This window comes from Schistocerca gregaria, chromosome 3, assembly GCF_023897955.1.
Source record: "Schistocerca gregaria isolate iqSchGreg1 chromosome 3, iqSchGreg1.2, whole genome shotgun sequence".
Taxonomy (NCBI): domain Eukaryota; kingdom Metazoa; phylum Arthropoda; class Insecta; order Orthoptera; family Acrididae; genus Schistocerca; species Schistocerca gregaria.
This window is the reverse complement of record NC_064922.1, coordinates 373,616,638-373,641,739: the sequence shown is the minus strand read 5'-3', so window position 1 is coordinate 373,641,739 and position 25,102 is coordinate 373,616,638. Positions and strand designations below refer to the sequence as shown.

Here is a 25,102-nt window from a genome sequence, read left to right as displayed (position 1 = left end):
AAAACAATTTTGTTTATAATGGGAAACAAACTAATGCTTTCTGTTGAGACTGGGTGTCACATGAAACATGATGAGTAGCATTTGTTTGGGCCAACTACACCTGCACATTGTGGAAACAAAATTGCAAATATCTGCCAAAACATCAGAGAAAGCGCACCCAACAACTCTTAGGAGAGACACTCTGTGTTTGAAGAGATCAGTGATCAGATACGGTCTGCGTCTTTATTTTACTTGAGAGCTGCTATGACGTGTAAGCTGTCCAGAAGTGTTCAGAAAAGTCCACAGTAAAATTAAAGTCCACTATTAATGAAGCCAGGCACCTATGTGCATGAGTTTTGTGGACTGAGGAACCTTTGCATTCATTATGCAGAGCTCTTGCCTTTACGTCTTGCTTGCTCCAATCCTCATTGACAAATGACACACTCCCAATTAGTAAGACGTCATTTGCTACTAACCAAAGTAGCAGCTTAACTTTAATTTTGGTGTTGATTGGATTTAGCTGCTTTGGGAGTTTTTTCTAATCAGGACGCGGCTGCTCAACAATGCTCAACAGAAAGATAAATGGTTTTTGCAACAACTAACACCAAGATATTTTACATTGTTTGACTAATATATTAATTATACAATTTTGAGGCAAACACTACCTTCATCTGACACTTCTAGTTACTGTTTATCTCAACATGGGTCAGAACTCTTGGTATTACATCACATGTTATAACAATGGTGAACACACACAATCCTCACTGCAATCCAGTTTGTGACTGGTGCAGTTGGCGTGAACGCAAAAATATATGGCACTCTGTAAACTGTTATAAAACATTTGTCAGGAAATATCATTTGTCATTAATCAGTACAGTTTTGCTGAGGGTCAACCCATATCTGTGGGGACTCACTCAGCTGGTACAACACGAGGTGTAGCTCATGCCTATGCCTGGACTTAATGACTCCTAACTCAAAGTCAACTGACATTTTACTCGCTTAGCACTAGTGTCACTTGACAATCAATTTTGCCTGTCATCAACCTGTGTGAGGTAAAAATGTGTTTATCATTGGGCACACAATCCCCAGTCATAGCTCTAAATAGTACAAATATTTAATCTACACTTCAGATTTCAGCTAAAGTTACACCCATGCTACAGTAGCTTCTTTAACTAGTCAGTCAACAACTGCAGTATTGTTAGTAACACCTAATATAACTATGTGAGCTCACCTAAGTAAAGATTTGTCTTCTTCTTGCATTGATACCAGCACTTCAATGATTTTTTATGCAACAGTGTCATCTGTCTTACTCATACTTAAGTTTTTCACAGCTTTTAGTGCAGAATTTCACTCACTGAGAATAACATAAGAAGTCAATGTCATCTGTGAGTAGACAGATAGTGCTTCTATAACCTGCGGTGCCTCTGTGCCTAGAAGTGGAGCAACAGGGAAATGTGGAGGGGATGAGGTCAGCTCAGGCACGGCGCCACAGATTGGGCAAACGACGTCTGCATTGCTGAACTGTGTTGCTGCAGAAAACAATCAGTTTCATCTGCCTATGATACACTGTATTATACACTCAAATCTCTGAGAGGAATAATAGATTTGAAAACCAATTTCAATCAATCACCTACATGTGAGAAATCTTACTTCACCTCTTACCATTGTGTTCAATGCTCCACAGCAACAGTCCGCATGACGTCAGAGGGCGACAACAGCTGATACAGCTTTGTAAAGAAGTCAAGAACAATCTTTCTCAAAATGAAGATTGTCTAGCAAGAAGATCATTGAAACTGATTGCTACTGTTGTCATTTATTGCATTATGGACTGTATTATATGTAAAAATGTAATACACAACAGAATCAACTTCAAACTTAAACCAACGTGTCAAATGCTTCTACTTCACATATTTTCTTAAAAATGTGTATAGTGCATGTATGTGGATGTGTTTGACTACAGTTAAATGTAAATCACTCTTCATAAAGATGAATTACAAGTAGTAAAGACCGATGCAAAAGATCATCATAACAATTGTCAGTATATTGTCATATTTTTCGCTGTCAATGGGTGTTATGAGTGTAAAATAACTCATTTGATATTACAGTGAGAGACGGCATTTATGATCCATTGAACAAGCAAAAATTACCAATCTTCTCCAAATAATTAGAATTTGTGGCTTGAAACTGACACAGGTTTACATTCGAAATATTGAAGTTTTTAACGAATTTATCCGGCGGCATTCTCATGAGTAATTAAGAGCATACAACATGGTGGGAAAAGCTTAACTTCTCTCTGGGCAATACGTTGAACATTATATCCTGCATGCTTCATAAGATACAAATTTCTAATCAATAAATGCTACGAAGTTCTCATATACTATGTATGCAATTGAAATGTTGACAAACATCTTGTTTAAACCACAGGCCTTTGAAACCAAGAAATATTAGTACTTTACTTTGTTCCAAAGTCTATATCATTAATAATTGTCATTGCTATCTGAGCCCATGTCCGAGACATCTGATAGTAAATTTAGGATGATAGGTTTAAGTCTCATACCCATCTTTACCTCCATATCACAGAAGCTTTTCAGTGCGTCACACACAGTGTGCCTACGTTGAAGCTTGATGCTGCCTATTCCTTCATGCACAAGGGTTTCAGTGTCTGTTATCTTCAATGCTTTGGTTTTTTTTTTCCCAGTACATATCCCTTAACCCGTGCCAAAAGTAATTCTGCTGAATTATACTGACAGTTATATGTTGGTAAACGCACAACTGTTAGACCACATGCAACTGCAAGAAAGTCAAACTTGTACATTATTTCGCATTTCTCATGTAAACTAATGAGTGACAGGAGTCTAGCATGAGTCTGGCTTACATTGTGCAGAATATTTTTAATTTTTAAACTGGAGCACAATATCTGCATTCGTAGTGTTTGTACTTGGTATTTTCTATGTAACACTTGAATTATAACTGGCATATTCATTTTTGAATGGTAGTCATTGCTGTTTTTTCTTGCATCTAAATACAAGTTTAGTCTCAGGAACAAAACCAGAAGAACTGCCAACACATGGAATAATGACCTTAGAATCTTTTCCTATGGGAGCCTTGAAACCAATAGTACACTCATTCATTTCCAGCAGCTATTCACGGAATGATTCTGATTCACCCATGTTTCATCAAGGTAATGTACTGTTGAACTACCTCCTCCTCTTGCATCATGTATGTTTATAAGGGATATGGTATGTGCTGCACCTACATAACTTCTTGCATTTAAAAATTCGCTTTTTAATTCTTTTAGAATTCTATGCAATGACAAGGTGCTACCTTTGAAGTCAGTTTTCTCATGCATAATTGGTTGGTTGGTTGGTTGTTTGGGGAAGGAGACCAGACAGCGTGGTCATCGGTCTCATCGGTGTACGGGAGGATGGGGAAAGAAGTCGGCCGTGCCCTTTCAGAGGAACCATCCCGGGATTTGCCTGCAGTGATTTAGGGAAATCATGGAAAACCTAAATCAGGATGGCCGGGTGCAGGATTGAACTGTCGTCCTCCCGAATGCGAGTCCAGTGCCTTACCACTGCACCACCTCACTCGGTCTCATGCATAATTGTAACACGTTTCTGTGATGTTGGGTAATTCACTACCTATATCCATTTCAAACACGAAGTGCTTTAAAATATTGTTGTCCAAACCATCCATTTGTGTTAAAGGTTTCTTGTGATTTCAATGCTTTCCAGACGACACAGTATTAAGTTTTCCTGAGGTTTCTATGGCTCTTACACTTTTGTTTATTATTCTCTGTACGGTTCTCTTGTCAATGCATGCTTCTGCAGTTTGTTCTCATATCTTCAAAATGCCAAAGATATGAGTCTCACTTATATAAACACATTTGAAGAAGTTATAAATGTGGTAAATAAACCTCCTTGCCTGCTTATGAGGCACTTCACCTTTATTGCCACCACCTGACATATTTATTTGGAAATTGCACTAAAACATTTACAGATACACATGCACAGCTATATTGCTACAAAAAAGTAACCTCTACATCTGAATGAATAATTTAGTCACACTGTGAATGAAACTTCACTGTTGTGAAGTATGATGATAGCACAGCACGAGGGACGTGGTTGTTGCAGTCTGATTGTAACTTGTGGATAGCTGTTCGGAAAGAGAACTAATTTTACTAACTGCTAACAGTTAATGGAGGTGGATGCGCAGAACGACTGAAAATTTTGCTGACTTTCTACATGACCCAAATTGTAGTGTGGTCATGAGTACTGCAATTGTGATACTTTTCTCTGTTCGTAATTTGTATAAAACAATCTTCAGCAAACTTCGAATGAAGAGCATATTTCCAATGGAGTCATTAATTTATGAGCCATCAGTGTGCTAATGGATTTATTTGTGATGCTCTCTTTAAAACTTCTCCAAAATTTTTCATGTAATTGGGTACCAGTCATGAAAAGAATGCCAGTTGTTACTTTGGCTAGGAATAATTTGATTGACTACAGTGTGTTAAAAGTCACGATAGCCTCATAATCTTCCTGTATAGCCTCTGAGTATCTAAGTGCACTTCTACTATGGTGGAAGAGTCATAGCGACTGACAAATGCCCAGTTAAGCATTTTATAGTCACATGAGCAACTGGATCAGTTTGCTTGGATTTTTCATTTGATATCATTTCAAACCTCCCCCCATGAACCACGGACCTTGCCGTTGGTGGGAAGGCTTGCGTGCCTCAACGATACAGATAGCCGTACCATAGGTGCAACCACAACGGAGTGGTATCTGTTGAGAGGCCAGACAAATGTGTGGTTCCTGAAGAGGGGCAGCAGCCTTTTCAGTAGTTGCAGGGGCAACAGTCTGGATGATTGACTGAGCTGGCCTTGTAACACTAACCAAAACGGCCTTGCTGTGCTGGTACTGCGAACAGCTGAAAGCAAGGGGAAACTACTTCCACAATTTTTCCCGAGGGCATGCAGCTTTAATGCATGGTTAAATGATGATGGCGTCCTCTTGGGTAAAATACTCTGGAGGTAAAATAGTCCCCCATTCGGATCTCCGGGCGGGGACTACTCAAGAGGACATCTTTATCAGGGGGGGAAAAAAATGGCATTCTACGCATCGGAGCGTCGAATGTCAGATCCCTTAATCGGGCAGGTAGATTAGAAAATTTAAAAAGGGAAATGGATAGGTTAAGGTTAGATATAGTGGGAATTAGTGAAGTTCGGTGGCAGGAGGAACAAGACTTCTGGTCAGGTGAATATAGGGTTATAAATACAAAGTCAAATAGGGGTAATGCAGGATTAGGTTTAATAATGAATAAAAAAATAGGAGTGAGTGTAAGCTACTACAAACAGCATAGTGAACATATTATAGTGGCCAAGATAGACACGAAGCCCATGCCTACCACAGTAGTACAAGTTTATATGCCAACGAGCTCTGCAGATGACAAAGAAATTGAAGAAACGTATGATGAGATAAAAGAAATTATTCAGGTAGTGAAGGGAGACGAAAATTTAATAGTCATGGGTGACTGGAATTCGACAGTAGGAAAAGGGAGAGATGGAAACATAGTAGGTGAATATGGATTGGGCCTAAGAAATGAAAGAGGAAGCTGTCTGGTAGAATTCTGCACAGAGCATAGCTTAATCATAGCTAACACTTGGTTTAAGAATCATAAAAAGAAGGTTGTATACATGGTAGAATCCTGGAGATACTGACAGGTTTCAGATAGATTATATAATGGTAAGACAGAGATTTAGAAACCAGGTTTTAAATTGTAGGACATTTCCAGGGGCAGATGTGGACTCTGACCACAATGTATTGGTTATGAACTGTAGATTAAAACTGAAGAAATTGCAAAGAGGTGCGAATTTAAGGAGATGGGACCTGGATAAACTGACTAAACCAGAGGTTGTACAGAGTTTCAGGGACAGCTTAAGGGAGCAATTGACAGGGATGGGGGAAAGAAATACAGTAGAAGATGAAAGGGTAGCTCTGAGGGATGAAGTAGTGAAGGCAGAAGAGGATCAAGTAGGTAAAGAGACGAGGGCTAGTAGAAATCCTTGGGTAACAGAAGAAATATTGAATTTAATTGATGAAAGGAGAAAATATAAAAATGCAGGCAAAAAGGAATACAGACGTCTCAAAAATGAGATTGACAGGAAGTGCAAAATGGCTAAGCAGGGATGGCTAGAGGACAAATGTAAGAATGTAGAGGCTTATCTCACGAGGGGTAATATAGATACTGCCTACAGGAAAATTAAAGAGACGTTTGGAGAAAAAAAGAGCCACTTGTACGAATATCAAGAGCTACGATGGAAACCCAGTTCTAAGCAAAGAGGGGAAAGCAGAAAGGTGGAAGGAGTATATAGAGGGTCTATACAAGGGTGATGCACTTGAGGACAATATTATGGAAATGGAAGAGGATGTAGATGAAGATGAAATGGGAGATACGATACTACGTTAAGAGTTTGACAGAGCACTGAAAGACCCGAGTCAAAACAAGGCCCCCAGAGTAGACAACATTCCATTAGAACTACTGACGGCCTTGGGAGAGACAGTCCTGACAAAACTCTACCATCTGGTGAGCATGATCTATGAGACAGGCGAAATACCCTCAGACTTCAAGAATAATATAATAATTCCAATCCCAAAAAAGACAGGTGTTGACAGATGTGAAAATTACCGAACTATCAGTTTAATAAGTCACAGCTGCAAAATAATAACACGAATTATTTACAGACCAATGGAAAAACTGGTAGAAGCCGACCTTGGGGAAGATCAGTTTGGATTCCGTAGAAATGTTGGAACACTTATCTTAGAAGAAAGATTAAAGAATGGGAAACCTACATTTATAGCATTTGTACACTTAGAGAAAGCCTTTGACAATGCTGACTGGAATACTCCCTTTCAAATTCTAAAGGTGGCAGGGGTAAAATACAGGGAGTGAAAGGCTATTTACAATTTGTACAGAAAGCAGATGGCAGTTATAAGAGTCGAGGGACATGAGAGGGAAGCAGTGGTTGGGAAGGAAGTGAGACAGGTTTGTAGCCTATCTCTGATGTTATTCAATGTGTATACTGAGCAAGCAGCCAAGGAAGCAAAAGAAAAATTTCGAGTAGGAATTAAAATCCATTGAGAAGGAATAAAAACGTTGAGGTTTTCCGGCAACATTTTAATTCTGTCAGAGACAGCAAAGGACATGGAAGAGCAGTTGAACAGAATGGACAGTATCTTGAAAGGAGGATATAAGATGAACATCTATAAAAGCAAAATGAAGATAATGGAAAGTAGTCGAATTAAATCAGGTGATGCTGAGGGAATTAGATTAGGAAATGACACACTTAAAGTAGTAAAGGAGTTTTGCTATTTGGGGAGCAAAATAACTGATGATGGTCAAAGTAGAGAGGATATAAAATGTAGACTGGCAGTGGCAAGGAAAGCGTTTCTGAAGAAGAGAAAGTTTGTTAACATTGAGTATAGATTTAAGTGTGAGAAAGTCGTTTCTGAAAGTATTTGTATGGAGTGTAGCCATGTATGGAAGTGAAACATGGACAATGAATAGTTTGGACAAGAAGAGAATAGAAGCTTATGAAATGTGGTGCTACAGAAGAATGTTGAAGATTAGGTGGGTGGATCACGTAACTAACGAGGAGGTATTAATAGGATTGGGGAGAAGAGAAGTTTGTGGCACAACTTGTCTAGAAGAAAGGATCGGTTGGTAGGACATGTCCTGAGGCCTCAAGGGATCACAAATTTAGCATTGGAGGGCAGTGTGGAGGGTAAAAATCGCAGAGGGAGATCAAGAGATGAATACACTAAGCAGATTCAGAAGGATGTAGGTTGCAGTAGGTACTGGAGATGAAGGAGCTTGCACAGGATAGATTAGTGTGGAGAGCTGCATCAAACCAGTCTCAGGACTGAAGACCACAACAACAACAACAACAACAACAACATTTCAAAAGAAAATGAACACAGTCATACTGTTATCATTGGTGAGTCGGAGACTAAATGAGCTTCAACCAACACTACTTCAACACACTCATCACTTTATACTGACATTTGTTAGGGTTGGCAAAGTAGCTATCTGTAGCAGATTCTTAACAATCAATACTGTAATTAATGAAGCATAAAAGTTGTGCAAGCATTCCCTATCCACATCCCATCCTAGCTCTGGTTAGTTGCCTCATACTTGTGAGCAATGTGTTTTATGTGCAGTTTCCAGGTTAATTTTTGTTTCATGGGGAGTTATATATATAGGACAATTAAATCCATGGGGAATAGCCATTGAGATGTATAGTTACTTCAATAAGAGTTGTTTTGGGCCTAGAAAAGTATCTGGTTGCCTTCTAGAGAAATACTCTTCATGCAAATATATGCATCTGTGATTCTCCATGCTTTCCTGGTGGATCACATAAGGTAAATTTCACAATATTTCCTCAAGACAACTCCTTGATGTTGTTAGACTGTTGCTGTAAGTTTCCACTGGATAGTAGTAAATGCAAGTACAATAGTTTACATATTGCAGAACTTTTACCTTCTATGGCAATATGTTATGTAGGCCATTAGTATAAGTACAGGAGGGCCATTAAAATCTAACTTTGGGACGATCTCATACTCTTAGTTCTTGGTCATATTGCACATTATTCTATGACAAGAAGTAGTCAAAGAGAGTGAGAAAATTACAGGCACTTAGCATGTTACATGTCTATTTTTTTTATAGCTAGCACTGGTAGTGAAGCATTATCGTATGCACTGCTTGGACAGAGAAATATTGTTAAAAGGTAGGTCTTTCTATGGAAGGAGGTTTATATGTCACTGATTAGATGAACGAGATCATCATCTTTTCTTGCAAAAAAAGACATTACTAAGGAAAAGGTCACAATATTCAAACCACTACTCTAACCTGTATTGAATCATCTGCTCCATTATCTTGCGGAGGCACTGTAGTTGTGTTACTAGCCAATAAGATGCCATTGAAACAGCTTGCTCCTTAGTTTCAGCATGGGTATTATCCTGCTTCCTCTTGAAAGCTTAGTATTTTAATGTTCAGTCCACTTTCTATATAAAATATATAATAAATAGCACCAAACTAGCCAATTTTGAAGCTCACCTTTCAAATTCCTCCCTCAGTTTCTGTTTCAATCATTCTTCTTTAACCATTCCCAATCAACAGTCTTTTGTGAGTCGTCAATACTAGTGTCAGACTATTGTTTGTTCTGCAACTTTTTTTGTCTTTCTTTCATCCATACAAATGAAAAATCCCAAAAGATTATGATTCCTTTACATTTTACACAATTCCATTGGACCATAACCATCTCCAATATGAGTAAGTAAAGCATATACATCTACATTTACACAATCCGAACTATTATAACAACCAGTTAATGAATCATTAAGGAATGGTGCACTTTTCCTGTCTATTCTTAATTATAAAAACACAATAAATAGTATATTTACTTTCATGAAAAGTGGAATTAATCCACATGAATGAAGTACTGAAATAGCATATAATCAATAGAAAAATTATATTTTATTTATGTTAACTCATTTCCAAGCATCTGAAAACAGTTTTGGTTGTAACATACCTCTTCTTCCAGGCGACGCAGCATAGTGGGACTATTGTATTTCTCAGGGTCATCATGAAAAATAACCATGCCATCTTTCTGGTTTATTGTAGCAAATATATCACCATCTTCTATCTTTAAGAGAAATCAAAGAATTGGGTAAATCACATAATATTTAATCAATCATCAATTTTTTTCTCAGATTCATTCTCATGTTAAAAGCTTTACCATGTTCAGTATGTATTTTTCTGCTTCTGCTGGACCTTTGAGCTGAACACGACTAGCTACATCTGACAAAGACAATGTTAAAAAGGTTTTGGTCAGCCTTTGAATATTCTTCTTGTACAGAGATGCTAAAACCTGCTTTACAAGACCAGCATTGCTGTCTCTGTGAAGAGCAAAATACAATTCAATTAAATTTAATGATAGAAAGAAAATTATATGTTAACTAATAAATAAAACAAAAGCTAATATTATATGTTGCTCATGCAACGGATGTGGAACATATGCATATATCAGGCAGTGCAAAAACATATTAAATCAGAATAAATGCAATGTTTGGTTGTTAAATGCATGTGCACCTCAGTGACACTTGCGGGAAAAGATGAAATATGTCACACCACTATGACTAGCAGTCATCATGAAACATCAGTGGGTCTTTGACACATCCTTTATCAGCCTTTCCTCTCTTTGTTTCCATTCTGCTCTAATCTATTTGTAATTTATCAGTAATTTCTCTTTCTTAACTACACAACATTACTAAAATGTGCATTGTAACTTGGCATTTCTAGCAGAAAGTGTTGAGAGTGACAAAAACGTGTTGCACTCTCCACACACTACTCAATGGAACTGAGTGGAGAGGAGAGAAGAATACTTGCCTTACTTCTCTCTTAGTGCAGGTAGTATACATCTGTGTTTTGTGGTTCTATAAAAACAAAACTGACATACTGAGGTAACAAGCAATCAAATGTTTTGCGTAAGTAGAACTGAAATTGCCGTATACATTAATGTGTTCAAAAATGACATTTCCGTAACTATATTTATTGCTGCATCTTACATATCAGTGAAATGAAACAGCATTCAACAATAACTATTACAATATAATGCTACCACACAGAATATTGTTTGACAGTGACGGTAGTGGCCAGAAACAAGTCAATCTCTGTCCAAGTCATATGACTTCTACCATTTCCTTTGCTCCCATCAGCTGCCACTAAGAATGCTAAGTTACAGTAGGCACACAGAACCCTCTCAGGATTGGGTTTTGCTCTTAGTTTGTAAAGTTCCCTCTTCTTACTCCTCCTCATTTCACTCTATACTTCTCTCCCACTTATGACTTCCATCCATCTTATTTCCATGTTGTAAAAAATTACTTAACAATGTCAAAAACAATAATAATTCCATGGCAGCACAAAAATTGGATGTTATTTTCATAACAAGACTTAACTTTCAAAAAATTAAAAAATAATAAAGAAAGTACATAATTTGAACATTAAGGAAAATTCAGCTGAGCAGTTAAGATTCATTATTTATTTTAAATTTTCTTAAAGCTGTAATATGAATTGGGACAGATTACTACTCGTCACAAACAGGAGGTGTTGACTGGCAGACAGGCACATCAAAAGTAGGCTAGCTATCAGATACAGTTCTCCTCCAAATTTAGAAACACACATACATTCATTCATACACACACATGGAAACTGTTGTTTCCAGTCAGTGAGGCCCAACTGAAGTGAGTAGTGATCTCCATTGGGGTGGAGGAAGCTGCAATAGTGCTGCCTTTGGGCATATGCAGGGATGTGGTGGGCTGCCAGGTGCAGCAACATGAAGATGTGCTGGAGGGAGGGGAGGGGGAGGAGAACGGATCCACAGAAGGGGTAAGGACTATGCATATACAGTGGTAGATGGGGTGGGAGGAGGGGGGGGGGGGGGGGGGGACAGGAGGCAAGATGCCACAGTGGAAGCAGGAGGGGGCACACAGGTAGATGAACAACAGAAATTAGTGAACGATGAGGTCCAGGGGGTACAAGAATCAAGGGCATGCTGCAAGGAGTGGTACCACCCACACAATGCAGAAAAGCTGAATGCACCCTCTTCATCTTCTTCTTATTCTTATTCTTTTTCTTCTTCTTCTTCTTCTTTCTTTCTTTCTTTCTTTTACAATATTCCAGGAGTGTTACCACCCGCACAATGCAGAAAAGCTGAATGCACCCTCTTCATCTTCTTCTTCTTTCTTCCTTTCTTCCTTTCTTTCTTTCTTTTACAATATTCCACTCTCCACTATTTACATCTTATCAAATTTATGAAAATGTAAAATTTTCACCTGGCAAACGTCTCCTGATATTTACTGATTGTTGCTTTCAGATCATCCGAGTTGTTGGTGCTGTAAGACGATGCTAAGTCATGGTAAGCTTGGCTCAGAGGCTTTATGAATCTTCCCACAACTTGTGATGTATACTTTGGTATATTCTGGACCTGGAAAGTTTTAGAGTGCAAGGTACAACATGCATGTACAGATTTACCTGCATCATAATTATAAATCTTGGTTGAAAACTGAAATACTTTTATTTGCAGCTTAGCAAATTCGACCAACTATGTCCTGGTTTCAATATATATCTGCAATGAATATACTTACCTTGCCATGTAGTATAAGTGATACAAGGATATATTTCTTGTAAGCCTCCAACATTACATGTGACACTGCCATAGCTGGGGTGGTAATGGCTACTTCAAAGAAATATAGAGCCCTATCATAGTTTTTAAGTGCTGCATAGATCATTCCACCATAGTAATAATACAGAAGGAAGTACTTAGCATCAAACTGTCCACCCTGAAAATAGAAAACAGTCACACAGTAATGGCAGAACACAGATTCACAAACCAAAATCTGACATCCACTGTAAAATAATAAGTTCTATGAGTATTTCATTATTCTAAAATTATATTTCTAGGAAAACCATACATAAAAATACCTAAGTTCTCTAGATTATCCATTACCCTACTACTTCTTAATGAGATAGACTGAATGAGGTAATGCCATATAAGTTTGACATGAGCATGTTGTTGTTGTTGTTGTTGTTGTTGTTGTTGTTGTCATCTTCAGTGCAGAGACTGCTTTGATGCGACTCTCAATGCTACTCTATCCTGAGCAAACTTCCTTTTCTCTGGGTAACTACATCATTCTGAATCTGCTTAGTGTATTCATCTCTTGATCTCCCTCTATGATTTTCACCCTCTGCACTTCCCTCCGATACTAAATTCATGATCCCTTGATGTCTCAGAATGTGTCCTACCAACCGATCCCTTCTACTAGTCAAGTTGTGCCACAAATTCCTCTTGTCCCCAATTTTATTCAGTATCTCCTCATTAGTTATGTGATCTACCCATCTAATCTTCAGCATTCTTCTGTAGCAGCACATTTCAAAAGCCTCTATTCTCTTCTTGTCCAAACTATTAATCGTCCAGTTTCACTTCCATACATGGCTACACTCCAAAGAAATACTTTAGGAAAATACTTCCTGACACTTAAATCTATACTCGATGTTAACAAATTTCTCTTCCTCAGAAACACTTTCGTTGCCATTGCCAGTCTACATTTTATATCCTCTCTACTTCAACAATCATCAGTTTTTTGCTCCCCAAACAGCAGAACTCATCTCCATCTTTAAGTGTCTCATTTCTTAATCTAATTCCCTCAGCATCACCTGATTTAATTCGACTACTTTCCAGTATTCTCATTCTGCTTTTATAAATGTTCATCTTATATCCTCCTTTCTAGATGCTGTCCATTCTGTTCAACTGCTCTTCCATGTCCTTTGCTGTCTCTGACAGAATTAAAATGTTGCCGGAAAACCTCAACGTTTTTATTCCTTCTCCATGGATTTTAATTCCTACTCGAAATTTTTCTTTTGCTTCCTTGGCTGCTTGCTCAATATACACATTGAATAACATCAGAGATAGGCTACAAACCTGTCTCACTTCCTTCCCAACCACTGCTTCCCTTTCATGTCCCTTGACTCTTATAACTGCCATATGGTTTCTGTACAAACTGTAAATAGCCCTTCGCTTCCTGTATTTTACCCATGCCACCTCCAGAATTTGAAAGAGAGAATTCCAATCAACATTGTCAAAAGCTTTCTTTAAGTCCAGAAATGCTAGAAACGTAGGTTTGCCTTATTTAATCTATCTTCTAAGATAAGTCGTAAGGTCAGTATTGCCTCACGTGTTCCAACATTTCTATGGAATCCAAACTGATCTTCCCCAAGGTTGGCTGCTACCGGTTTTCCCATTTGTCTGCAAAGAATATGCTTTAGTATTTTAAAGCCATGACTTATTAAACTGATAGTTCAGTAATTTTCACACCTGTCAACACTTGCTTTCTTTGGGATTGGAATTAATATATTATTCTTGAAGTCTGAGGGTATTTTGCCTGTCTCATACATTTTGCTCAACAGATGGTAAGAGATGGAACCTGGATAAACTACAAGAACCAGAGGTTGTACAGAGTTTCAGGGAGAGCATAAGGGTGCAATTGACAGGAATGGGGAAAAGAAATACAGTAGAAGATGAAAGGGTAGCTCTGAGGGATGAAGTAGTGAAGGCAGCAGAGGATCAAGTAGGTAAAGAGACGAGGGCTAGTAGAAATCCTTGGGTAACAGAAGAAATATTGAATTTAATTGATGAAAGGAGAAAATATAAAAATGCAGGCAAAAAGGAATACAGACGTCTCAAAAATGAGATCGATAGGAAGTGCAAAATGGCTAGAGGACAAATGTAAGGATGTAGAGGCTTATCTCACGAGGGGTAAGATAGATACTGCCTACAGGAAAATTAAAGAGACCTTTGGAGAAAAAAAGAGCCACTTGTACGAATATCAAGAGCTCCGATGGAAACCCAGTTCTAAGCAAAGAGGGGAAAGCAGAAAGGTGGAAGGAGTATATAGAGGGCCTATACAAGGGCGATGTACTTGAGGACAATATTATGGAAATGGAAAAGGATGTAGATGAAGATGAAATGGGAGATATGATACTGCGTGATGAGTTTGACAAAGCACTGAAAGACCTGAGTCGAAACAAGGCCCCCGCACTAGACAACATTACGTTGCAACTACTGACAAAACTCTACCATCTGGTGAGCAAGATGTATGAGACAGGCGAAATACCCTCAGACTTCAAGATGAATATATTAATTCCAATCCCAAAGAAAGCAGGTGTTGACAGTTGTGAAAATTACAGAATTTCAGTTTAATAAGTCACAGCTGCAAAATACTAATGCGAATTCTTTACAGACGAATGCAAAAACTAGTAGAAGCCGACCTCGGGGAAGATCAGTTTGGATTCCGTAGAAATGTTGGAACACGTGACGCAATACTGTCCCTACTAATTATCTTAGAAGCTAGATTAAGGAAGGGCAAACCTACATTTCTAGCATTTGTAGACTTAGAGAAAGCTTTTGACAATGTTGATTGGAATACTCTCTTTCAAATTCTGAAGGAAGCAGGGGTAAAATACAGGGAGCGAAAGGCTATTTACAATTTGTACAGAAAGCAGATGGCAGCAGGAAGCAGGGGTAAAATACAGGGAGCGAAAGGCTATTTACAATTTGTACAGAAAGCAGATGGCAGTTATAAGAGTCGAGGGGTATGAAAAGGAAGCAGTGGTTTTGAAGGGAGTGAGACAGGGTTGTAGCCTATCCCCGATGTTATTCAATCTGTATATTGAGCAAGCAGTAAAGGAAACAAAAGAAAAATTCGGAGTAGGTATTAAAATCCACGGAGAAGAAATAAAAATGTTGAGGTTCGCCGATGACATCATAATTCTGTCAGAGACAGCAAAGGACTTGGAAGAGCAGTTGAATGGAATGGATAGTGTCTTGAAAGGAGGATATAAGATGAACATCAACAAAAGCAAAACAAGGATAATGGAATGTAGTCGAATTAAGTCGGGTGATGCTGAGGGAATTAGATTAGGAAATGAAATACTTAAAGTAGTAAAGGAGTTTTGCTATTTGGGAGCAAAATAACTGATGATGGTCGAAGTAGAGACGATATAAAATGTAGACTGGCAATGGTAAGGATAGCGTTTGCGAAGAAGAGAAATTTGTTAACATCGAGTATAGATTTAAGTGTCAGGAAGTCATTTCTGAAAGTATTTGTATGAAGTGTAGCCATGTATGGAAGTGAAACTGGACGATTAATAGTTTGGACAAGAAGAGAATAGAAGCTTTCAAAATGTGGTGCTACAGAAGAATGCTGAAGATTAGATGGGTAGATCACATAACTAATGAGTAAGTATTGAATGGGATTGGGGAGAAGAGGAGTTTGTGGCACAACTTGACCAGAAGAAGGGATCGGTTGGTAGGACATGTTCTGAGGCATCAAGGGATCACCAATTTAGTACTGGAGGGCAGCGTGGAGGGTAAAAATCGTAGAGGGAGACCAAGACATGACTACACTAAGCAGATTCAGAAGGATGTAGGTTGCAGTAGGTACTGGGAGATGAAGAAACTTGCACAAGATAGAGTAGCATGGAGAGCTGCATCAAACCAGTCTCAGGAATGAAGACCACAACAACAACATGGTAAGAGTTTTGTCAGGGCTGGCTCTCCCAAGTCTATCCAGTAGTTCTAATGGAATAATGTCTACTTTGGGGCCTTGTTTCAACTTAGTCTTTCAGTGCTCTGTCAAATTCTTCATGCAGTATCATATCTCTCATCTCATCTTCATCTGCGTTCCCTTCCATTTTAATAATGTACATGAATGTAGTGTTCGCAATTCCTCACATATTCACTGAGAATGTTTTTCAAGTATTTTTCCGGCTGATATGTAAATGCACCAATAACTACTGGTCTTAGTGAACTTCAGGAGAGCCATATAGTCGTGTTGGGACTGCTGCTTGTGCTATTAATGGTGTTATGAGGTGAGACTGACAAATCTGAGAAGAGTCAACATCTTCATTTCTATTTTATTTGTGGGACTGAATCTTATCTCTGTATGCAACATCACTCAAAAGATCGAATTTTTTGTTGTTGTAGTCCACATGTGGCACTAGGACCATAACAATGCCCTTGTCTGTTGGCAGAATTACAGTTTCCTTGTCCTCTGCAGATTTCTCTATGATTCTTGTTCTTCGCTGGAGATGTTGGATCTTAGTACTGGTGCCTTGGTAAGTACCCTACAGATCTCACTGTGAACTACTTCTTCTGCTCTTGATGAGAGCAAAACCGCAATATGCTCCATGGAGCTAAGGTAATCTTCTATTGATAGCATTTTTTCATTTACATCTACATGTACCTGGATACTCTGCAAACCACATTTAAGTGCCTGGCAGAGAGTTCACCGAACCACCTTCACAATTCTATATTATTTCAATTTCGTATAGGGCATAGAAGGAACGAATACCTATACCTTTAACAAGGATCTTCACTGTATCCTACTGCAGATGTCTGTTAGTGAGATTAATTACTGTACAGCTGCATGCTTCACATCTAGGCTTCTTGTGCAATCAATCAAATTTTGATTTCTGGCATGCAGATATTTTCAACTGCATCGATTCTGTATGTGACTATGTCGTTCTGTCAACCAAGTCCCAAGAATCTGCAGAGAGTGTAACTGACATGTAGGGTCACCAAAGAGACAGAGGAAATAAGAGTACATGACAGTCTTGTTCACAGGAAGAACTGTTTCTAAGTAAGCTCTGCAGGGAATGTGGTGTTAGCAAAAATATGTCAGGAACTCTCTGATGAGAAAGCGGCAGCAAGCGGAACAGACAAATGCAGCACCAGGACTCAGTTCCTGGACCCTCCTCCTCCCCCTCCCCCTTCCATCCCATTAGACCCCTTTCCCACCACCAGCCATGACAGCTCTTCAAAAAGCATGAAACTGGCACATTCATTGGAACTTCAGTAAAGGTGTCTACGGTACAGCATCTACAAAGATACAAACTGGACATGAACCCAACACCTCACCTGAAGACAAACTAGAAACTCATTGAAGCATTATGAAAAAACAACATCATGATTTTGTTGATAACACAAGAAGATTTCATAAACAAAAATCACTGTCAATGCCTGAATTTCAGTATAGAACACCTCTACACAGAGGCGATCCAGTGCAGCTTCAAGATGCTCAAGAAGCTATGAATTGAGGTGAATCTACTAATCAGACTGGCTTTCTTACAGTGGTGTTGGGATAAGGAAAAGATGTCACAGTTTGTTTACCTGCAACATCCCACCAACAAAATGAGGAAAATATGCATTCTAAAGTGTGATAGGTTGGGCCTAGTGTAAGAGCATACCAATGGCATCAGGCTAGAACTGGACAAAACTGAATGAACTCAGAGCTCACTTGCCACTTGTGTCCATCTTCACAACCAGTGAACTCTGAAAGGATATATACGCAGACAAGGTGGGGAGGAGGGAATTCCCAGATTTCCCGGTGAAAAATACGCTTTTTCCCTAGTGAAAACACATTTTGTCCGTGTTAAATGACAGTATACTTTCTATCGGAACTGTAACACTTACTAACCCTTTGAGTGGTTAATGTTTTACACGCCAGTGTAGACCTCCCGGCTGTTTAGAAAACGAAACCCTGAAAAAAGAAATCATCACATGGAAAGATCTCTGATGTGCAGCAGCATGTACGCAGCACAATTTTGTATTACAGTATATTACACATTTTCGTATTACGGAAGTATAAACTCAAATTCCACCAAACACAGCACATTAGTTTCCGAAGCATTGAAATCGAGCTTTTGCAAGCCAGTCACATAATGGCTTGGCTCTCACCAAGTGATCTCTCCAGCCGACGACGGGGGATATTCAGAACATAGGACACACGATTTAATAAGCCAGTAGCAACATCACTGTCATGTCGCATGAACACACACATAGGAAAACTTAATGGTGTTACACACACACACACACACACACACACACACACACACACACACACACACACACACACACACACAATATTTTCCTGTGACTTGTTAGAGATTAGAAATAGGTTTGTTTCGCCAGGTGCCAGAGAGCACCAGAAAATAGCTGTTCTGCATGTGCGCAGCTATGACAATGTTGGAAGCCCGTATGTTTGTATGTTTAAGACATCTTACATTATGTCATAAAGGAAGTAGGACATCAGAGGATATTCCAGAAGCATCGGAGATTCGTAAACCCTACTAGGATGCATAATTTGTCTTAAAGAGCACATCCATACACCCAGATTCGTAATGAATTAGACCCCAACTTAATATTAAGCTTTCCAGTGTGGTTTTTGGCATGTAAATTTTCTATGAGTAATAGTACTGTATTATCTTATGTTTGGTTTTTTATTATGGCATAATGCTATATGTTCCAGAAGATTAAAACATGAACTGTGAACAGTTGAAACTAGCCACTAGTGTGGAGTGAAATACTTCATTTCAAATAAATTCACTGCCCCAGTGGAAAAGATTAATGAAAGCCAAATTTCTTCAGCAAACTGACAAAAATGACTTCATTGTTCTGCAAAGTGATTAATGCTTGAATGCCAAAAATGTGGAAATAAAATAAAAATCACACAACTGAAACTAATAACATATTTTAGCCTTCGGTAATCATGTGAATGTATTTTATTTCACTTGATAGCTTCCAGCCACAGAAATCCATTTTGTTTTCATTTGACATGAGAGTTGTAAATGAAGAGAAAACAGCAAAGTAATTGAACATAAACATGTGTCGCATAGCAACACATGTCGCATAGCTCCTCACAACAGCGCAGACTACTCTACACATGCATGAATCTGGTAGCTTGGGCGCACCAGAAAAATTTTTCCGCCTAGCATCTGCCTGCTTGTTACTACTGCTGATACATCTAACAGCCAGAAGTGGGAGAAAGTACTGATCATACGCGAATGAACTGTGCTTGCACATGAGCCCGCTGGTAACTACTCACACAATCCTAATGTAAATAGTTGTAACACCACACTCATTTGAAGTAGTTTGTTGTTAAGAACATAGCCTTCATCTTCAAGCCTTTTACACATTTTATTGTTGGCAGACACTTTTGTGTGCAGTGTGTTTTGTTGTCGTAAATGGCACATTTCCTTTGCAATTTAAGTTTTATATTTTTCTCTCATTTATGTTTTATTGCTGCAGTATTATTCTGCAGTAACAAGAAACAGTAATATTCTTTGTTAGAGTATCAGTTCTTACGAGTCAAAGCTATAAAAATTTAACTGAAAACTAAAACAATGAAAAATTCCCAGGTTTTTCCTGGTTTTCTGCCATATGAAAAAATTTCCAGGTTTTTCCGGGATTTCTTGGTTGTTCCTGGGGCATATACACTCTGTCTGAAAGCAGAAAGCTACTGTAAAACAATGCTCATGTTTCACTAGTTTCCAGAGGACTTCGACACTGTGATTCAAGGACTACCACCAGATTGACTGGAAAGGAATTGGATAAGGTAACAGCTTCTGTGCTCTCACAAAAGTTTGAATTTTGCACAAGTATCAAGAACACTATCTAATATTGATATAATCTGCAGCATCAAACAAACCATCCATGGGGTTCCCTCTGATATCGAAAAAGAGGCGAGATGGATACTTGCAGAGTCCCTAAGAAAGGCACAATGCTGAAGGGTAACATCTTGGTTGCAGAATATAGGGATATACAAGTCCTCCATGAAGACAATGGCACTGTCATCCTAGCAACTGACAAGGGTAATGCAATGTTACAATCAGATGACTATTGGCTGAAGACTGAAATACTACTACAGGATTCGGCATACATGTAAGTGAAGAAGGGTCCTAACCAGCTGCGTAAAGGAAGACCATCACAATCGTAAATAACTCAAGACTTGACATGGATGTAGCCAGGATGCTGTATGCTAGAGCAACGGAACCACCACAGCTTTATCACCTTCCAGGAATACACAAAGAGAAGATGGAGGAGTTTCACTACATCTGATAGTGAAAAATATAAATTCATCAACATTTGGCACAGTTGCTAAAACCTCTAATGGGTCACAGTCCATACCATATCAAAAACTCAACAGAGGCTGCAGAAGTGCTTCAAACGGTATACCTGGAAAAGAGTGATCTAGTCAGTTTAAACATCACATCTCTCTTCATACAGGTAATACGCGAAGATTTCATGGTATCACTAGCGTCACACTGACAGCAACATGGTGAAACTGTTTCCACATAACTCACTGATACCCCCACCACCCTCTTCCAATGTGGTGGAAGGTTCTATAAACAGGCAGATGGAGTCACCAGGGGATTCTCTCTAGCACCCACATCACTAACCTGCATATAGAACACTTCAAGGAAACAGCTCTCAAAACCACATTCCTAAAATCAAAGGTTTTCTACAGATATGTGGATGACACATTCGTGGTTTGGCCCCATGATGAAAGAAATCTGGAAGAATTCCTGTGATAGCTTAACAGCATACATGACAATGTTACGTACCCCCACGGAAACTGAAGAAAATGGATGCCTACCGCTCACAGACATTCTGATAAAGGAGAATTCTGATGGCAAATTCCTTCTACAGGAATGCACAATGCAAATCTGTGCTCACCACTTCGTATACACAGGATGTGAGAGAAAAAAGAGAGAGAGTACCGAGTTGTTAAAACATCAGCAGGAAACCTCTCACAAGAAAGGCTACTTCGAGACACAAATAAGATGTGTTCTCCAGCAAAGGAAGAAGAAGAAGAAGAAGAAGAAGAAGAAAGAAACCAAATCAGAAAAAGAAACCAAATGCCAGGCATTCCTCCCACATGCAGGGCTGTCCTCTGCAAAGATAGCCAGAATAATGGAGGAGCACTAAATAGAAACCATTTTCTACTCAGTGGTTAAAATTACAAACATGCTTGGGTCAGTCAAACACCAACTAGGGCTTGAGCATCCAGTATCTATAGGACTGGTTGCAAGTGTGGGATGCAATACATTAGTCTGAAGCAGCAGTGATGCATCTCATAGAGCTGTTCAGATGTGTGAAGAACATTCACCTCAACCAAACCAACTAGTCTGTAGTGGCAGAGCAAAGCATCAGTGAAAGACATATGTTTGTTATTGAACAGACAGAGGTGCTGAACCATGCCAGTGGGTTCTGAGATTCAGTCATCAAAGAGGATGTGGAATTTAAAGAGTATATTTCAAGCTTACCTACAGGGACAACAGTTTCCAACTAAACTCTGCTTTGGATGTGATGTTAGCAAAAATACAGGGTGTACATAAAGTCCGGGAACACTTTCAATTATTTATTGCACAAGAGCCAAACATTGTACAGATATCATACATATGTCACTTTGAAGAGAAACCCTGAAAGTTTTTTTTCATATATACCACTACAGCGTAGTTTGGTAATTTGACAATAGTCAGTGCTACTTACAAACATGGTGAGTTCAGGTGCGGAGTGAGCTTTCTGTGTGATGGCGTTCGACAAAAACAAGTATGCTACAGCTGTTCAATGGATGTTTAGAACCAAGTACAGTAAGAAGCCACCAACAAGTAAGGCCATTTACCACTGGCACAACAAATTCGTTACTAGGGGTTGCTTGTGCTCGGCAAAGAGAAGCGGATGTCCCGGTGTGAGTGAAGTGAATGTGGAGTGTGTACGAGAGACATTCATAAGGAGACCAAAGAAATCGGTGTGTCATGCAACCTGTGGACTTGAAATGGCTCCAATGACAGAATGGAAAGTCCTGTGACATTTTCATTGTGAAGTTGGTGGGTACCTGAACACGGAGCTGGCGCATCAATGGATCAGCCGTGCTACAGAAGGGGACAGCTGTTTCATGAAATGGCCTCCCTGATCACCAGATCTCACTCCATGTGACTCTTTTCTGTGGGGACACATTAATGATCTGTTGTATGTACCGCCTCTATCATGTGATGTAACAGAGCTCTGGGAGAGAATATGGGAAGCAACTGCCACAGTTGACAATGCCCTGCTGGAATGGGTATGGCAAGAATTCGATTACCATACTGACGTCTGCCAGGTTACTCATGGTTTGCATATTGAATGTTTGTAAAAAAAAAACTTGCAGTTTCTCTTCAAACAGCAAAATGTGTGTGATCTGTACAATGTTTAGTTCTTGTGTAATTAATAATTGAAATGTTCTCGGACCTTATGTACATCCTGTATGTCAGGAACATACTTATGTGAAAGCGGTGGCAACAGCAGGCGGAATAGACAGGCAGCACCAGGACTCATCACCTGGACACCCCATCCAGCCTATGAGGAGGGGACAGGGCACCACTAGCTGTGACATAACTCCTGGAGGCACATGATTGGCCCAACTGTTGGGACCTTGGTAGAGGAATCTGCAGTACAGCAGCTATAAAGGATCAGATAAGACATTAACCTGATATTTTGCCTGAAAATGCAAGTAGGAAACTCATCAAAACACTGCAACAAGATGACACCACCACTCAGCTAATAACCCGAGAACATTTCATCAACCTGGGGCATTAGTGATAGATGCCTTAGGTTCAGGCCACTGCAGTTTTTAATACTGGACATTTCACTTCTGATGGATATTTTTGTGACACAGATGCATCACCTCTGTCCTTTTGTGCTGTTTCTTGGATCTTTTAACAACATGTAGTTTTATAATCTTGTTTTATAACTGTTATTAATTAACACATTATTTTTTATTTAACTGTACGAATTCTATTTAAATTGCTTCCCAGTTTCACATCTCCCTATGTGTCTGTCTCGGGGTATTATACTTTTGGTAATTCATTTCTTACTTTTGCTGACTCGCATCTTGAGTGGTATCTGTTTTTCAAAGGAAATAATATAATGATTTCACAATGTTACAAATGAATAATTAGCCAAATGCAATATAGAACAAATTAATCAGTGTGGTTAAAATTACACAGAAGGTGGTTTTAGTTATATGACTTACCTCACGACTAATGTTGGTGATATCTGTGTTAAGGAACTCTAGTGCTGGTTTAAAACACTTGGCAAGAAGACACAACTGACAAAGATCAGCATGTACTGAAGTCAGCTGTGAATCGAACAATTGTATTTTTCTTATAGCACGCCTCATCAGATCTATACCACGAAGAGCCATTTTTCGTTCTGCAAGACTATGTGTGATCTGATGACACAGCTCAGCATCTGCAAGATACATAAACTGTATGTTTCACTATGTTGACATTACTGCAGCACAATGAATAATTCCCCCTCAATAAAATATGTTTGCAGTTACAGATCAACTAACATATTCATTAGAGCATGAAAGGTATATACAAGAAACAATCAATTTTCAGTGCATTTTTCTTAGTCTCATTTAAGGTTCCAAAATGATATTTTAGTAAAACTAATTTGGGTATTGGAAAAAAAGAGAAAAGTATTAGGTCTAGGTGTGCCCATCAGGTTTTGTAAAATGTGAGATTTGCTACATGCAAGAAAACAAACATACAGTGACACATGCATGGTTCAATCTCTAGGACCAGCAATATCAGTGTCAGGGTACCCTAACTCTTGTGTAAAGTAAATCTTCTCTTATGTTCAATGTTATGAATGATGTGACAAAATTTTTTTCCTGCCTGCTAACGAAACACTACTTAACTTGTTTTTCTGTTGATGCTCAATGCACATTATAACCAGATAAATTACAATGGAATAAAACAAGGAAAAATCATTTCCTCTTCAATACACTGCTTTCTGCCTGCCTTTCATCATGATCACTGATCTACCAGGTGTACCGGTATGAAATGAGCGTTAAGATACAAATAGGAAACGTTTGTTGTGAACGAGCCTTAATTTTGTTTTTGTTTGGTTGGTATGACATCTGTCAAAGATATTTAGTATACATCAAGTCATGGAACAAACATCATCATATGTTTTCATCGTGTTAACAATGTCAAATTTTGTACCAGAAAGTGATGATTTGAGGAAAGCATTAACTTATGGTTTTCATTTGAAAAAAAGTGCTGCAGAGTCTCATCGAATGCTTGTTGAGGCATATGGTGATCATGCTCCATCAGAAGCAACATACAAAAGATGCTTTCAACGGTTCAGAAATAATGATTTTGATGTAAGAAATGAAGAATATGGAAGACCACCAAAAAAGTTCAAAGACGCCGAATTGCAAGCAATATTGGATGAAGATGATACTTTGAGTCATAAGCAAATGGCAACAATGCTAAATTTTGCACAACAAACAATTTCTGACCATTTGAAAGCTATGGTAAATATCCAAAAGTGTGGAAAATGGGTGCCACATGAATTGAATGAAAGACAGATGAAAACTAAAAAAACCATTTGTCAAATTTTGTGACAAAGACATGAAAGAGAATCAATTTTGCATCGAACTGTTATTGGTGATGAAAAATGGATTTATTTTAAGAATCCTAAATCGGAAAAATCATGGGTTAATCTGGGACAACCATCAACATCGACTGCAAAACCATATCGATTCGGCAAGAAGACAATGCTCTGTGTTTGGTGGGATCAGAAAGGTGTGGTGTATCATGAGCTTCTAAAACCCGGTCAAACTGTGAATACTAATCACTACAGGCAACAAATGATCAATTTGAACTATGCATTGAT

The 25,102-nt window shown here is 38.7% G+C and overlaps 1 protein-coding gene across 1 annotated transcript in view; it reads right to left on the bottom strand.

Annotated features, from left to right (window-relative positions):
* Nucleotides 1-25,102, bottom strand: part of LOC126354026 (COP9 signalosome complex subunit 3) — a 102,616-nt gene that overhangs the window by 23,265 nt on the left and 54,249 nt on the right. The window contains exons 3-7 of the mRNA XM_050003358.1: nucleotides 23,448-23,665; nucleotides 12,183-12,377; nucleotides 11,871-12,022; nucleotides 9,776-9,935; nucleotides 9,569-9,682 (exon numbers count right to left, since the gene is read on the bottom strand). Coding sequence (XP_049859315.1) covers nucleotides 9,569-9,682; nucleotides 9,776-9,935; nucleotides 11,871-12,022; nucleotides 12,183-12,377; nucleotides 23,448-23,665 — 839 coding nt within the window. The remainder of the gene's footprint in view (nucleotides 1-9,568; nucleotides 9,683-9,775; nucleotides 9,936-11,870; nucleotides 12,023-12,182; nucleotides 12,378-23,447; nucleotides 23,666-25,102) is intronic.